This window comes from Piliocolobus tephrosceles, unplaced genomic scaffold (genome assembly GCF_002776525.5).
Source record: "Piliocolobus tephrosceles isolate RC106 unplaced genomic scaffold, ASM277652v3 unscaffolded_110, whole genome shotgun sequence".
Classification (NCBI taxonomy): Eukaryota; Metazoa; Chordata; class Mammalia; order Primates; family Cercopithecidae; genus Piliocolobus; species Piliocolobus tephrosceles.
Genome location: NW_022292088.1, coordinates 1,158,339 through 1,176,147, shown reverse-complemented (window position 1 = coordinate 1,176,147; position 17,809 = coordinate 1,158,339). Strand labels below are relative to the sequence as shown.

The 17,809-nt window shown below is 40.7% G+C and overlaps 1 protein-coding gene across 7 annotated transcripts in view; it reads right to left on the bottom strand.

Moving 5' to 3' along the window:
- LOC113219507 (zinc finger protein 106) overlaps nt 1-17,809 on the bottom strand; it is an 84,295-nt gene that overhangs the window by 28,367 nt on the left and 38,119 nt on the right. For 5 of the 7 annotated variants that reach the window (XR_002727331.1, XM_026447911.1, XM_023195997.1 and 2 more), the window contains 7 exons: nt 15,364-15,564; nt 7,916-10,099; nt 6,204-6,837; nt 4,710-4,779; nt 2,950-3,104; nt 2,312-2,372; nt 254-595 (listed from right to left, as the gene is read on the bottom strand). Coding sequence is in view for 6 of the 7 variants with exons in the window: in XM_026447911.1 (XP_026303696.1) it covers nt 254-595; nt 2,312-2,372; nt 2,950-3,104; nt 4,710-4,779; nt 6,204-6,837; nt 7,916-10,099; nt 15,364-15,564 (3,647 nt within the window). In the remaining variant the exon portion in view is untranslated. The remainder of the gene's footprint in view (nt 1-253; nt 596-2,311; nt 2,373-2,949; nt 3,105-4,709; nt 4,780-6,203; nt 6,838-7,915; nt 10,100-15,363; nt 15,565-17,809) is intronic. The other 2 variants (XM_023195999.1, XM_031935013.1) reach the window with 1 other exon arrangement.

The window sequence follows — 17,809 nt, the reverse complement described above, 5'->3', positions numbered from 1 at the left end:
CCTTGTAGGTGTTAATACAAAGTCAACTCTAACCCTAGATTATAGGAAATAATAGAGAATGACTGATATTTAAATTACATTCTCTAAAATATTTTAAAAGAATCCTCCTGTATATATGAAGAGAATTTCAGTGAAAAATTAGTTGTATTTGCTCATTTTAGTTTTAATGAGCAAGTATGGCTTATATCACTCATATAAAAATGCCCCAGTCCCACTACTGGGATGCCCTTAACCCAGAGAAAAGCTTACGTACTATTAGCTTCCAGTAGTTCGTTGGACACATTGCAGGCAGAGCTTGGTGGCACAGCATTCACATTCTCATCTTGTTCAGGAGACATGGGCTCTTGTTTAATCTGAACTGATGAGTCTGGAGCAGGGACACTGCCATGGGTTTGGAAAGTAGGAGATGTGGTTATCTGAAGAGAGGCTCCGGTGGGTGATGGAGACACATGGGAAGATGGAGGCTCCAGAAAAAGTGGGAAAAAGGGAGTAGGCAGCAGTGCGGCATCAACGGATGTTTGAGATCTACTGTTCCTTCGTTCTCGTGTGAGGCTACAGGGAACCTGGTCTGGGTGCTCAGAAGGTTCATATGTTTCTAGAATGGGAAACAGACATACATAGAAATGCAAAAATGTTATCTGAAAAGTCATTTGTTTCTGAGCTAATTTGTATATTTAAATATTAGAAAAGAATTTTAAGTAAGTATATTAGCATAGTCTGTCATAATTCTCCGAAATATACAGAATATAATCTCTACAACCACCAAGGATACAGACAGAATAGGCATCAACATTTTTTTTTCAGATAGGGTCTCGCTTTGTCACCCAGGCTGCAGTGCATGGACTCAAGCAATCCTCCTGACTCAGCCTCCCAAGCAGTTGCGATTATAGGCACATGCCACTATGCCCAGTTATTATTGTTATTATTTTTTTGAGACAGAGTCTCACTCTGTCGCCCAGGCTGGAGTGCAGTGGCGCAATCTCAGCTCACTGCAACCTCCGCCTCCCGAGTTCAAGCGATTCTCCTGCCTCAGCGTCCTGAGTAGCTGGGATTACAGGCGCCTGCCACCATGCCCAGCTAATTTTTGTATTTTTAGTAGAGATGGGTTTTCACCATGTTGGTCAGGCTGGAATTATTATTAATTATTATTAATAATTATTAATAACTTTTGTATTTATTTGTAGAGACAGGGTTTCACCATGTTGCCTGGACTCAAGGAATCCACCTGCCTCAGACTCCCAAAGTGCTGGGATTACAGTCATGAGCCATTGTGCCTGGCTACATTCCAATTTTTCAAATTTTAAATGACTTGTCCAAAGTTATATAGGTTACTAATGGAAGAGCAAAGATTTGAATCCAGGCCTCTTGATTCCTAATCAAAACTCTTTCTAAAACATATTGTCTGTTGCTAAACATTTTTGGGATGCACCATCTACAGACCTTACTATAGAAGGATGAAACTGGCCAGGCGTGGTGGCTCAGGCCTGTAATCCTAACCATTTGGGAGGTCAAGTTAGGAGGATTGCTTGAGCCCAGGAGTTTGGGACTATCCTGGGAAACACTGGGAGATCCCATCTCTATAAAAACATTTTTTAAATTTTTGTAACTTTTTATAATTTTATATAACTTTTTATAATTTTTATAACCTTTAAATTTTTACGATTTTAAATTATAACTTTATAAAATTAAAAGTTAAAAATTTTAATAACCAGGCATGGTGACACACATCTGTAGTCCCAGCTACTGGGGAGAGTGAGGTGGGAAGATCGCTTGAGCCCAGGAGGTTGAGGCTGCAATGAGCCATGATCATGCCACTGTGCTCCAGCCTGAGTGACAGAGCAAGGCCCTGTCTCATAAAAACAAAAAAGGATGAAACCAAGGAGACAGGAGAGAAATAACATGACCTTTTCATGACTACTTTTCATTCTCCTCAAAGAGAACAAAAAGGCCTGGTGCAGTGGCTCACGCCTGTAATCCAGCACTTTGGGAGGCTGAGGCAGGCGGATCACCTGAGGTCAGGAATTCAAGACCAGTCTGGCCAACATGGTGAAACTCTGTCTCTACTAAAAATACAAAAATTAGCTGGGGGTGGGGTGGGCACCTGTAATTCCAGCTAATCAACTGCTGAGGCACGAGAATCACTTGAACCCGGGAGACAGAGGTTGCAGTGAGCAGAGATTGCGCCACTGCACTCCAGCCTGGGGGATAGAGCAAGACTCTGTCTAAAAAAACAAAAAACAAACAAACAAACAAACAAAAAAAAAGCAGAACAAAAAAGTAACAAGCTATCCATCAGACGCCCTCTGAATACCTTGTAATCCCTGTAGAATCTGTATTCTATGGGTCCTCAGTGCACTCATCTCCATAGTTATCTAAAAATAAAGTATTTTATTAAGCATTTTGAAATCCAACTTGTAGGATTCTCTAGGTCTCCCCACTTTTCTTCCATGTCCTTGACCAAAAATCAGTGTTTTGACTGCTCTGTGACCCAGCCAGCTGCAGGTTTTCCCCAGCAGGCCTTAACCCCACCTGGGGCCTTGAAGATTCCCAGGCACTGATAAAAGTATTTAGGTTGTTGCCCAAAACACTGAAAGAAATTGGCCCTGGCCTGGAGCCGAATTCCTTAAACCCTCATATAAACTCCACATCCCGCCCGCTGGCTGTGGATACACCTAGGGAGAACACCCCTTTCTTGCTGTCCCTTGTCGGGACTGCTGCAGCCTACTCTGTAAGTAAGCTCTCCTAATAAATGCTTTGGACTCATCACCCTGGCATTTTGTGCTTCTTTCTTTGGAATCCTAACTGTCCCCCATTAGGCACAGTCTGGGCACTTCCCTTGTGGAAATTCCCCTGCCACTGCTTTTGGGGTGACTCCAGCCATGGGTTTGGCAGGACAAAACATGATTTCAGAGATGATCCATTTTTATTAAATCCTCCACATGCTGTTACCTGCTGCTTGAGCATAAGTAGCCTCTGAACTTCCACATAAGCTGTCTGAAGGGCTGCACGGGCTTGCAGAAGATTGTTATCCATGCACTGCAATGACTTACTAAGTTCTTCCTCCCTTAAAGAAATATTCAGCAGCTGGTCAACCTGAGAACGTTCTGCCAAAAGAAACCACAAGGTTCAGGTTAATACTAGAGATTTCCGTCTCATCACACAGCTCCTCACAAGATTGAACTATTCCCACTATTTAGGATAAGACTTTATGTATTCCTCAACAGGTCACTGGAAATTCACAAAACATTTAGTCAACCACAATGATATCAAAGCTAGGAACCAAAGGTGACACCTGCTAAGATGGAGGAGTCTCATAAGCTCCAGGGTCCACCACATCATTCTGTCTCATCTGATCACCACCTTCCACCACTGCCTTTCCAGGTGAAATCTGTCCCATGCAAACCATCTGTTCAACGGTCTCGTTTCCCATTCTTCCTTTACCTACCACTGTCTTCACAAAGGACTTCTGCTTAGATTGGACTCTGGACCTAGACTGCTTGCACTCTCTTTCCAATCCATATTTAGTCTGTCAGTTGACTTAAAAATTGTTTTTATTAGAGAAGACTTCCTGAAGAAAATACAACTGTGAAATAGTACACTTAACTTACTTTGAATAAAATGTTCTGTGTGTGTATTTACCATCATTGGGTTTGTCTGTTTCCTATTCAATATGCCAGGACCTCTCCCTTAAGCTCCACACCCACATAGCCAACTACTGACTACGATATTTCTAGCTAGGTTATCTCAAAGGTCCTTTAAGTCAAAGAATCCCTGAGGGAATTCACCACCTTTCTCTATTCTCAATCTGCTCCTCTCATGGAGCTTCCTAGCTCTACATATGATCCATCTGGTTGGTCCAGCCAGAAATGTGGGTTGTCCGTGACTCCTCCCTTATCCATCACATCCATTCACTCAAGCCTCATCCAATCACTTCCAGGACTAGCCGTTATACTAGAACTGGGTTAGAGTCAATGAAAAGCAGGAATCACAGAAACATATCAATGAGGGAGCAATGTTAATAACTTCTTTCCTAATTCACTTTAGAAAAACAACCAAGGAAGGGAGTGTGGAGGTAGGGCAGCGGGGAAGCAACCAAGATGCCTCAAAAACAGAAAGTGAGAGAAATGGCTATTCATGACCAAGAGGGCCAACATGTTTTATCCCACTGAAAAGGCTTAAGGAAACTTTCTGGCTATATATTGTCCCAGTGATATACTAACCTTGGCAAACAAGTCTATGTGACATCATATATTTCTTCTACAGTTGTAACTGGATGTATTAGGAAATCAAACTTTTCTTTCCTCTTAAGCAAGGCAACAAAAATGCCCAAAAAAAGTCAATGGACAATCAGTGTTTGATAAATGACAAGCTATGCTCTGTGTCAAGTTGTACAAACACTGAACTGCTACAAGAACCTCTTGGGGCTGGACACAGTGGCTTACACCTGTAATCCCAACACTTTGGGGGGCCAAGGCGAGAGGATCACTGGACCCCAGCAGTTTGAGTCCAGCCTGGGCAATATAGCTAGACCCTGTCTCTACAAAAAAATAAAAAGAATTAGTGTGTTATCACACATCGGTAGTCCTACCTACTCGGGAGGCTAAGAGAAGAGGATTGCTTGAGCCCAAGAGTTGGGAGGTTACCAAAAAAACCCAAAAAACGAAACAAAAAACACCAACTTCTTTCTCCCAAAATATTCTGCACCATACCTTTTTTTCCTTTAATTTTCCTTCTTTTATTTTTTCTCTCAAGACTTGGGAGTTCAGGAGAAGATCCATCCTGGAGCGATAAAGAAAACTGCATAAAATCCAATGTGTAAAAGCCATTATCCAAGAGGAGCAAAAGGAATCAATTCTAAGATAGCTGTACCCTGTTCCTCACTATTGCTACCATCTCTAACACGATCACAGGAGTCTCACGCACATGGTACAAACTCAAATTTCAGTTCAATAAACATATCTGATTCAAAAAGAAAGAAAGGAAAAAAAAGAATCCAGGGTGAAGTGCCTTCTAGCATCCTAGAGGTAGGAAAGCCCATGGAGGTCAGACAAAGCATTCCGTCCTGGTGTAGTAAGGCACAAGTAGAAGTATTGACAAAGCCAGTTATATGTATAAATATATATATTTATAACTTGGCATAGTTTCTACTTTAAATTTCAGCAAGAAAACCTGTACAACAAAAAGCTTAACAGTCCTCGAGACAAGCTCTTTGTCATAGGACAATTCCTCAGCTTGAAGTGTATTTTAAGTCATCCAATAACATCCACTACATATAGCATCTAGCTCAAAGGAGCAGAATTGCAATTTGAAGCAAGCCTAAAATTCATGACCTTAACTACTATGTTTATCACCTCAGTAGTAAATGAGAGAAGCCCAGCACAGCGACACATGCTTGTAGTCCCCAATACTTGAGAGGTTGAGGCAGGAGGACTGCTTGAGTCCAGGAGTTCCAGAGCAGTCTGGACTACATTGTGAGACCTCGTCTCTAATATAAATTTTAAAATATTATAAAATAAACAAATAAATAATGAAGAGAAGAACCTATTTTTTTTTCACATTGCCAGATCCCAGACTATCTCACTACCAGCACCTCTTTCTTTCCAGAAAGGGATACCGAGAGGGTTAAGCAGTATTAGCGGCAGAATTGCCGGAAGAGCAGAAGTGCTATCAGTGAAATAAAAGATTCTTAAAGGCCGGGCTGGGTAACTGAAGGACGAAGGACAGAGTTACACAGACTAAAAATATTTCTATACTCTATTCATATATACGCACTCTAATAGTATTAAAACCATCTTAGTGTTAAGGCTAGCACTCCTGAATCCAGCAATCATCCATGCTCTACAACAGTAGAACGCCTTTCTTCAGCAGCAGTGCAGAATGCATCTATGAAAACAGATTGAGTTACAGCTGAAGATGTGACTGATCCTTGGTCAGGTGATACAAAGAATCATTGGCTTGGACACTGGTTTTAGACATGACTTCATATTTTCCTGGTACTGTACATTCATATTAGATTACATTTAATTTAGCAGAATTACTCAGTGTAAGAAACCAGTAGGATGAAAGTAAGAACCTCACAATTCTTCTAGAAGTTGAGAGAATCACAATCCCAGACACCCAAGAAAAACAGCTGAAGCTTTTTTAATAAGCAACTAACTTGCCACATGCGATGTTCTATAAAAAGCAGAGGGAATTATACTCACTCCAGTGGCTCTTCGTTTCTTTCTAATACTTTGGCCATCATTTTGTTCAGCACCAGAGGTACAGCTACTATCTGTGGCTGCATCCACTAAACTGGAGATCACAAGGGCTGAGGATGCATTTGATGACAGAGAGTTTCCTTCTCCATTACTCTCTTGGGAATTCTGACTCTCTGAAGGTGGCATAGACCTCTCCTGGCTGTTCAAGTCTTTTGCTGAATGCATCAAAGGTATTATATCATCAGAAGGTAATTGTGCACTATGTCGCCTTCGGGTAGCAACATTTTCAGCCCTTTCACCTGTTCGGAGGGAGGCAGCCAGAGGTGTCACTTCTTGTTTGAGGTGCATGGTTGCGTTCTGACTCTGTCCAGCCCTCAATGAGTTACTAGGTGAAACCATCTGCTGGGGCTCATTTTCTTTGCCTGTACCTTCCTCACTGAAGAAGCTATACACAGAAGGAGCTCTGTCCATGATCACGCTGCTCTCAGAAAGGCTTCGCTTTCTTGCCAAGCCAGGGGATGAGGAAATGGAAACGCCTTCCCACTGGAATCCTTCTAGACTGGACAGATCAGGTTCCCCATCCAAATCTAAGGCTTCTTGTTCATTTTGAACAAGGGGTACCATTTCTATGCCAAACCTTAAGGAAGAAAGAAAAAATGAAAACATAAATTGGATATGGTTGTTGGGAGAGGCATTATTTTTTAATGTGCCAGGCTCTCTCAAGCACTGAGGTTATAAAAAGGAAGGTGGTTCTTGTCTTCAAGGAGCTCATAGTCTAGTAAGTGATACAGATATAAATATATTATGTTGTGACAAGTACCAGATTAGAGGTTTGTATATGGCTACAATAATATATTTGAGGGAGTAAAAATTGAGTTCTATTTCATATGGAGCTCTAAATCTATAATAATACATATGGCACATAATTTTTAAAAGCAAACAAACCAAACCAAAACAAAAAAAAAAAACCTTTTATTGAGCATTTATGGGTGCTTTATACTGATAATTTCAAGTGCTACTCACAGGGTGTGGGAAAAAGAAAGTGGGGGAAAACAAATCCATTATTTCAACAAGTACGGAAATGCCCCTGAAGCCTGGAGAATTGTATCATCGTGCAGCAGAGTTATGACTTTCAAGTAGCAAACCTACGTTGAACACTGTTTTACCATTCAGAAAAGTCTACTACCTCAACATAAGATGAAGAGCCAAAATATTACACAAGTGCTCAAGAGAAAGCATGTTGTAGTAATAAATACAATGCCCAGAGTACATACAGAAAAGCTAACTATTCGTAGGTTCCAAGTAAAAGGTAATGAGAACAGTTCTATTTAAAAGTTACAGCACGCATTCCAAAATTAAGATCTAGAAAAAGACACAGATCTATAGCTCTACATTTTTATACTGTCGTTTTCTACCCCTATAAAGTGATGGATTTTACCCCTACAAAGTGATGACTTTTTTCTTACGTCACCATCTTGTTTCTCAAGTACGTGTGCTTCCATTTTAACTTGCACTCTCTGCTAGGAAATACTTTATTCCATCTGTCATAGAGTATCAGTCACTATTTGATATTAAATCAAGACATCTACAACAGATATTGTTGGCAAACATTTAATTAAATGAAACACGTAGAATCTCTTGATCAGGGTCAAAGGGTTACTTTAAAAGAAAGCGAGGGGAAAAAAACAAGAAAGACACCAAAAAGCAGCACACACCTGGGTAAGCCTTTGCCCAGCTCTTGCTTTTTCTTGGTTACTTGCTGAATGACCTGTTCCCAGTTGACATTTCTCCGAGATGCATTTAGAATCTGCCGTAGGGTTGGCTTGAGCCCAGACTCCTTCTCTGTCTCACTCTTTCGGTGACCGCTAATATTGCGAATGCGGCGGGCACTATTGAGGTTTGGCTCAGGAAGGTGCACTCCAGTTTTGCTCTTCAAACTAATGTGCCGGGTTAGATCCCTCTGAAGTGAGGCAGGAAAGCCAAGCTTACTTAGTTCAGGCAGGAGAGGGCCCGAGGGCTGACTGATGTCACTTTTTTGAAGCTCTGCATCCAAGCTAGTACTCTCAAAGCCTTCTGTTTCATAAGATACATGAGATTTAATAGAGTCATCAACCTGTGCATCTTCTAGAGAGGTTTTCAAGTCTAGCAATAAGCCAGGGTGTGGACTGGCTGCAGATGTCATTTGTAATTCAGATTCTTTCTGGTGAACTGTGGGATTACATGGGGAAGTGGATAGTTCTCTAGAAGTCTTCAGGATTCGGTCATCGTCCTCTTTCTCATCAGCAGTACGAGTGCTGCCGGATAACAATTCTGTAGTTGCAGAACCTAGGGTTCCAATTTTTGTTCCCTGCTTTTCCGTGTCAGATGTCTCTCCATCACTTTCATCTTCTAGTGCGTGCACTTGAAACTCAATTTTCAAAGACCCTTTTTCAGATTCTTCTACATTTCTACTTGCTTTTGCATAGTTCCTGGTCCTTTTAGAAGTGTTAAGAAGTGGATTTTGCAATGACTCATGACACTGTAGCACCTCTTTGGCCTTTCGTAATGTATCATTTAAATTGTCACCAGATTGCTTTTGAGAGCCAAATGGACTTTTACTCCCTTTTAAAACATGAGGACATGAACTACGCAGTTTGGATATGTAAGGACCATGGTTATCTTCCGCAGAGGGCTTGCTCGAGGGATCTGAGTGTTCTCCAGGGGAAAAAAAATTTGTTTTGGTGTTTTTTGAGGTATTCTTTGGATCTTGCTTTTGAGGAAATGGTTTAGTGGCTGGACATGGAAGGAGTGGGGATTTCAATGACGGCATTTTATTTGGGGCATGCTCTTGTTCAGGTTTTTCTGTAACAGAGCACTGTCTCACCACCTCAAAGGAAGCAGCAGAATCAGAAGAGGCCTTGTGATTAAGAGATCCAGTATGCATTTCTTTTTGTGTTTTCTGTGTTGGGGAATTATGTGTTTCATCAGTTTGGGGCTCCTGTATTCCTGTAGTTATCAAGCTGAAATCAAAGAGAGGTTTCTCTATCATTTCTGACTTGTTACCAGTGACGTCTTTCAATCCCGACTGTAAATCCAGAGTCTTCTGGGAAGGGTAAGGCGTCCAGCGACGAGGCTTTTCCCTTGCTGCACTGCCATTCTTTCCACTAACTTTGGAAGTAGCAGTGTCTGTTTGTTTAGTGGTTTGGCTTTCTGGCTGCTCAAAATTGAAGTCGAGTAAGCCTTCTGAAGGAAATGTATCACTTGCAAATCCTTCAGAAGGACCTCTATATGTGGCAACTGTACCAAGTTTGTCATTTTCTTGCCGCTGCCAATTATATCTGTCCTGACTGTATTTGTTTGACTTACTAGATTTCTTGTTCCATAGCACAGTCATGTCTTCCATTGGACAGTTAGAATTTCTGTTTCTGCCTGGTTGAAATTTGTCTCCAGGGCCACTGTAATTCCAATTATTTGTACTACGTACACTGGATTTCCAGTTTCCGTTACTGTTGTTCATATGCCAACTGGAAAAGCCACCTGTTCCTTCAGAAAGCCAACTGGAATTCCTTCCTGTACCATTATGATTCCAATCTACTGTTCCGCTATTTGAAAGCCAACCACCTCCAGAATTACTATGGTTGTGAAACCAAGTCGAGGAGCCTCCTGCAACACCTTTATGCCACCCGGAACGTCCTCTTGGCCCGCCACCATTCCTCAAAGAATGTGGAAAGCTGTTTTTCCTAGTATTATTAAAGCCATCTTTTTCCCATTTCCAATCCCGCTGTGGAGGTCCACGATGATGCCATGCAGGCTGACTGTAACTCTCTCTGTCTTGGTAAGGAATTCGGTCTTCTCGTCTCCATTGGGGTCGTCTGTCATCAGAGTTTATTTCTTGGTTGCTATTGGAAGGTTCATCTTGTCTGGAAGAAAAACAGTTTTTCATTAGTAATTTAAAGGAATTCCTATGCTACCTTGAAAGGCATAACCCTCCAAACTTTCCTTGTACTTTCCTCCCATTACTTAGAATATGTAACCGAGTCTAGTTTCATAAATAGTGGTTGTTTTCATATCTTTAAATGATATAAACTTATATTCCTCAACTTATTAACTTAAAAATTAAACATTTTTTTTTTTTTTTTTTTTGAGACGGAGTCTTGCTCTGTCGCCCGTGCTGGAGTGCAGTGGCCTGATCTCAGCTCACTGCAAGCTCCGCCTCCCGGGTTTACGCCATTCTCCTGCCTCAGCCTCCAGAGTAGCTGGGACCACAGGCGCCCGCCACCACGCCCGGCTAGTTTTTTGTATTTTTAGTAGAGACGGGGTTTCAGCGTGTTAGCCAGGATGGTCTCGATCTCCTGACCTCGTGATCCGCCCGTCTCGGCCTCCCAAAGTGCTGGGATTACAGGCTTGAGCCACCGCGCCCAGCCAAATTAAACATTTTAAATTAGTTAAATTTCAAATAATTACAACCATCTCCCCTATCACCCAGAAATATTAAAAATTTGGCACATTTGGCCAGGTGTGGTGGCTCACATCTATAATTCCAGCCACTTTGGGAGGCCAAGGCGGGCAGATCACTTGAGGTCAGGAGTTCAAGACCAACATGGCCAACATGGAGAAACCCCATCTCTACTAAAAATACAAAAATTAGCCATGCGTAGTGCCACACGCCTGTAACCCCAGCTATTCAGGAGGCTGAAGAATGAGAATCACTTGAACCCAGGAGGCGGAGGTTGCAGTGAGCTGAGATCGCACCATTGCACTCCAGCCTGGGCAACAGAGCAATACTATCTCAAAAAAACAAGCACAAAATCTGACACATTTATATTCTCCTCCCTTTCTTGGTCCTGTTTTTCTGGGCATGTTCTGAGATTTTGTCCCTATCATCCAATTATTATTTTTATATTATGCAGCTTTTTTGGAATAAGAACAATTATATTTTATAGCTATAGTTACCTTTTTTTTTTTTTTTGAGACAGAGGCTTGCTCTGTTGGCCAGGCTGGAGTGCAGTGGCACAGTCTCAGCTCACTGCAACCTTTTTCTCCGAGGCTCAAGCAATTCTCCTGCCTCAGCCTCCCAAGTAGCTAGGATTACAGGCATGCGCCACCATGCCTGGCTAATCTTTCTATTTTTGGTAGAGACGGCATTTCACCATGTTGGCCAGGCTGGTCTCAAACTCCTGACCTCAGGTAATCCACCCACTGCAGCCTCCCAAAGTGCTGGGATTACAGGCATACAGGCATGAGCCACTGGGCCTGGCCTAGTTATCATATTTAATACAATTTTATGTTCAGCTGCCCTTAATACCATGATTTTTCCAGTTGTAGGTTCTTTCTGAAAAACTCCCATTTCTTAACCTATTTTAAATAAGATTATACTTTCCATGGTTATTTTTATTAATAAACACTTTGACCAGTACCCATTCAATAACCGTTAGTGGTATCAGAAGACTTTTATGTACAGTTCTGGTTTGTGAAGGGCTTAGCACCTAGCTGAGATAATAAAGTCACAAACAGGAGGAAAATAGCATATACCAAACAAGTAGTAACCATAAGATGTGCTATAAGGAGCTTCATGAGCTAGAGGTTTTTATAAAGAAACTACAGCTGTTTCATGTATTCACGTCAGATGAGGAGTCCACAGAAACATGAATAAACTTCAGTAAGCATCACAGCAATAGGTGTAAACACTATTTTCTTCTACAAACTGCCTATGGTGTGCGTGGGCATGGTGCTTATCACGTGCTAAGTGCTCAAAATACTGAGTACTGCTAGTTAAAATTTACTGAGTACCTAAGTGTCAGGCATTTAATGCCAAGCACCTTACACAGATTATCTCTTTTAGTTTTTATAATCCTGAGGCAAGTATTCTTTTTTTTTTTTTTTTTTTTTGAGATGGAGTCTTGCTTTGTCACCTAGGCTGGAATGCAATGGCATGATCTCGGCTCACTGCAACCTCCACCTCTTGAGTTCAAGTGATTCTCCTGCCTCAGCCTCCTGAGTAGCTGGGATTACAGGTGCCTGCCACCATGCCTCGCTAATTTTTGTACTTTTAGTAGAGACGGGGTTTCACCACGTTGGCCAGGCTGGTCTTGAACTCCTGACCTCATGATCTGCCTGCCTCAGCCTCCCAAAATGCTAGGATTACAGGCGTGGCAAGTATTCTTATTATTCCTACTTTTCAGATGAGAAATTGAGCAGTAGAGAGGTTACATAACTTGACTAGAATAAGACAGCCAGAAAGTAGCAGAGCAGAGATTTAAACCTTGGTAGTCTGACTCCAGCCAGAGTCTATACTCCTAACCATAGGCCTTCATAGAATCAACATCTCAAAACAAAGTTTCCACATCTAAGTTCCTTCCTCTTACCTTGACTTAAAAATCTTAAACTCAGTACTGACTTAAATTGGCTTTAAAGGCTTTTAACGTCTATGATATTTTGGACACAGATTGGAACTTCTTCCTTTTTCACAAGATGGAATTTAAAAGTCTATCTAGAAGTTCAAACATCCACTAATGTTACATAAATTACAATCATTTCTAAACAGGAGACTCTGTTTAGAAAGTAACAAGTATTATTACATACAGCAGCAGAATTTTTTTTATAACCATTAACCAAATTGTCTTTATGTTTTGATTCTATGCAAAAACTTTTGACATCCAAGGAGACCACTGACACAGCTATACTGATATGATCAGAAATGGGAGAACTGGGGGATAAATAACTCACGAAGTAGAATTCCTAGATCTCATGAATTGGCTAGAATCAGAAGGTAGGAGCATTCAGCTAAACCCACAGACCAGAAAGAATAATGTAAGTTAAAAATCATGAAGGAAAAAAGAAAAAAACAACTCCTGAAGTAGTAGATGATTTTGGCCAGGTGTGGTGGCTCATGTCTGTAATCTCAGCACTTTGGGAGGCCAAGGCGGGTGGATCACTTGAGCTCAGAAGTTCGAGGACAGCCTGGGCAACATGCCTAAACCCCATCTCTACCAAAAATAAAAATTAAAAGAAAAATTAGCCAGGCATGGTGGCAACGCACGCCTGTAGCCCCAGCTTCTTGGGAAGCTGAGGTGGGAGGACTGTTGGAGCCTAGGAAGTTGAGGCTGTAGTCAGGTGTCATTGTGCCACTATACTCAAGCCTGGGTGACAGACCAACATTCTGTCTCCAAAAAAAAAAGAAGAAGTAGATTCTTTTATAAATAGGTCACCAAGGAGGCATATCAAAAGACTCAAAAAATAGTAACTATGATATGAATATCTAATCTATTCTGTCTTAATGTTTAATTATTTACACAGATAAAGCTAATAATGGCACTAGTATGTAAGAACAAAATAGAAGTTAGTCTCCCAGAGGCTTCAACTGCCTAAAGTAGGAGAAAGTAAACTGCAACTATATTAAATGTCATTTGAAATGTCATTTGAAGGACTAAGCTACTAAATGATTTAACAACCATGTTGTTTGAGTGTCCTTCATCTGAAATGCTTGGGACCAGAAATGTTTTGCATTTCAAATTGCTTTGGATTTTGGAATATTTTTGCATATACATAATGGGATATTATGGGAATGGGACCCAAATCTAAATATAAAATTCATTTATGTTTCATATATACCTTTTATACACAGTCTGAAGATAATTTTAGGTAATATTTTAAATAATTTTGTAAAATGAAATGAGGTGTGGAATTTTCCACTGATGGCCTCATGTTGGCACTCAGAAGTTTTGGATTTTGGTGCATTTTCAGATTTTGGATTATGGATGCTCACCCTTTATTGATATTTTAAGACTAAGAAAGTCTCCTTCAAGGACTTGTTCAAAAAACTTTTTTTTTTAATTTTAATTTTCTTTTTTTTTTTGGTTACATATATAAGGGCTTCCTATGTTGCCCAGGCTGGTCTTGTAGCCCTGGCCTCATCTCCTCGTGCACCAGGACAACAGGCCTGAGCCACCGTGCCTCCCGGCAAAAAAATTTTAAACACACAGAGTAAAAACGACTTCCTTTTTATAGCCAAGCCTCTAACTAAAAAGAAGGTACAGACCAGGTATAACTAGTATTCAAGAATAATCTTTAAATTTTTATTTTAGAATCTGAAATGATTCTCTTCATATTCTGGGACTTAAAAAATTATCCCACCTCATAAGTGCTTCTCTCTCTTCCCCTCACATCTGAAAATTTCTACCTCATTAATTAAACTCTTTTTAACAAATTTTACAATTAAACTCTTTAGACCAGAAAACAGTAAGGTGAAAACATAAATGCCTAATACCTGAATGTATAAATGTAGGTATGAAATTATGCTGTACAAATTAGAAAATTTATATTGCTTAAATGATCTTGACACTATCAAAAAAATTTACTCAATAAAGCACTGTGGTAGTCACTGGGTATTCAAAGACAAAAAGATAAATCACATTTGGCAGATGCACCACGTTAATTCACACCAGTCAAAAAATATTTTCCTAAGAAATGTTATTTTGGCAATAAGACTATACTATGCACTATATAATTTATACAATGAAGCTTATATTCTAACACCTTTCCACTAGAAAATTTAAACACCAAATAAAAACTTATTGGTATTCAAAAGATTTGGATACTGGCCAGGTACGGTGGCTCACGCCTGTAATCCCAGCACTTTGGGAGGCTGAGGCAGGCAGATTGCTTGAGGTCAGGAGTTTGAGACCAGCCTGGCTAATGGAGTGAAACCCCGTCTCTACTAAAAATACAAAAAAAATTAGCCAGGCGTGGTGGCGGGCATCTGTAATCCCAGCTACTCAGGAGGCTGAGGCAGGAGAATTGCTTGAACCCAGGAGGCGGAGGTTACAGTGAACCAAGATCACACCACCGTACTCCAGCCTGGGTGGATGACAGAGTGAGACTCCATCTTAAAAAAAAAAAAGATTTGGATACCAATAAAACCATTCTCAACATAATTACCAACATGGCAAAAATTTCAGATATGTGGCTACAGCTTATGTAGGAACAATACTGAGTTTGCTTTTTTGAGAAGATATTACAGTAGTTCAGGAAAGCATTCCACTGCCCTTTGATTAATAAGACAACAACCTCCAGCTAAACTTTATACCTAAGTTTAAATGCTATGGGCTGAACAGTACAAAGATATAAAATGTATTCTCTGCTGTGTTCTGTTATAGATAGGCTTTTTAAAAAATCAATTACTTACCGACTTTGTTCTTTCCTTTGTTTTATTAACTGAACGAGTTCCTTGTCAAAATAATCTTCTTCCTCTTCCTCTCCTTTTCCATCATCTTCTCTTTCCTGGGCATCAACGTTATCTTTGTGCAACTGGCCAGAAATGTGCTTTGCATATGCAGAAAGACCCACTTCTGTGACCCCGCACACTCGGCACTCATGACTAATGTCCCTAGGGAAAGAGGGAGATGAGGGACATTCAATTCTCCCCACTGGCATGGCACACTCACCAGATCTGCTATCGTTTCCTCTGAAGGACACTGCACACTTTGGCACAGTGAAAAATTAGTGCTAATTAATTTCAATGCTCCTTTCATCACTTTTAATAAGTTTGTTTATAAGTTACTTTTGAAATGAGTTTAAGATTCTTTTCCAGCAATCAAGAGGCAATACACTTCAGATAAATGTCGTTTAGGAGGAGAAATCTTCTTGAATTGCTGTACTTAAAATCTTGTCAGAGGAAACATGGTGAAAGGGGAGGCAGGGCAGGGGGCTCAGAGCAAGCAGAAGTTGCTCTGGAGCACACCCATGGTGCCAGCTGCACTCAGAAGGCCTGGTGACAGCGCTTAACGTTTAATCTTCAGTCTAGAGCTTTCTTCCAGTGAAAGTTAAGGGGTGGAAACAAGAGTAGGTGGCGCAGCCAATCCCAACTGGGTAACTAAATCGGAACAGCTGGAGCTCTGCCTGGAATGTGAGGATTCCGGACCCAGGAGTAGTCCAGGCAAACTTTTTTGGTCTGGATGATACATGTGACCTACATTCTGCTTCAGAAGGGCTTATTTTAAAGGGAATGGAAAGCATTTCAGTTGTAGGAAGTTAACAGCTGTGCCAAGCAAATGTGTTTTCTCAAGTTTCAGAAAATGCTACACTTCAGAGATGCAAAACCAGTTTTTTAGTTAAACTAGGCAGACTTTTTTGCTTTGTTTTTTTACTTTACATACTTCATGGCAAATCTCACTTAGCCAGTCTTCAGAAGCCAAAGTCTTGAATCAGTGTCCAGAACTGTAGCAGATCAATAATTTAACTGCTTTTTAGCTTCTGGAAATCCCTTGACTGGGTCAGCTGACTACGCAGTCATTTATGAGAAACATCTGAACACCATAGTTACAAGACAGTAGTATCCATTCAACAATCCAAATTGGCTTAACTCTGTATCATGTGTCTTGGATTTAGACTAGTTATATTTTTGCACTTCCTATGCCAATCTATTAAAAAAAACCCAACAACCCAAAAAGACATGCCGTCTTTGTCCAGACAGAAACACATACACACACGTGCACCTCTGTTCCACCTTTCCCTCACAAATACCTAACTAGACATAGGCAGAATTTACATCAATCAACCAGAAGAGACCCTCAAAACTGGGCACTTCGTTTACTAGAAGACAGTTACTGTTACAGATCACCTGAATATTCATTCAAGAAAAAAAAAAAAAAAAGGCCGGGCTTGGTGGCTCATGCCTGTAATCCCAGCACTTGGGGAGGCCGAGGCGGGTGGATCATGAGGTCAGGAGTTCGAGACCAGCCTGACCAAAATGGTAAAACCCCATCTCTACTAAAAATACAAAAATTAGCCTGGTGTGGTGGCGTGCGCATGTATTCCCAGCTATTTGGGAGGCTGAGACAGGAGAATCGCTTGAACCCGGGAGGCAGAGGTTGCAGTGAGCCGAGATTACACCACTGCACTCCACCCTGAGCGACAGAGCGAGACTCCATCTCAAAAGAAAAAAAAAGAAGAAGAAGAAAAAATCTTACCAAAAAACAGCTAAATTCTAGGCATGCTGTTTTTTGGTAAGGTGTTTTCTTTCTTTTTTTTTTTTTTTAAAAAAATGAATATTCAGGTGACCTGTAATAGAAACTATCTTCTAGTAAATACTTAGCATAGTCACTCTTATCTAGGGCGACAAAGTCTAAACACTCAAACATTGCCTAGTAAGTTAAAAAAAAAAACACTGTTCCTTATTTTATAAGGATCATGGAGAAGAACTCAGAAAAACTGAGAAAATTTGCAAGTTTTCACTGTTTTTTTGACTTTGTAACCTCAAATACTGACATTTCTAAGATTCATTTTAATGTGCTCTGACCAGGTTACCTAAAAATATCAATACCTGATTACCCAGAATATCAATATTATAAGTCCACAGGTACTTAGATACATTACTTTTACTGAGGGTTTTCAACTGCACTTACTACATTTATACACTTAAAGAATAATCTTCGGCCGGGCGCAGTGGCTCATGCCTGTAATCCCAACACTTTGGGAGGCCAAGGCAGGCAGATCACTTGAGGTCAGGAGTTTGAGACCACCCCGGCCAACCTGGTAAAACCCCATCTCTACTAAAAATACAAAAATTAGCCGGGTGTGGTGGTGGCACCTGTAATCCCAGGTACTCGGGAGGCTGAGGCAGGAGAATCACT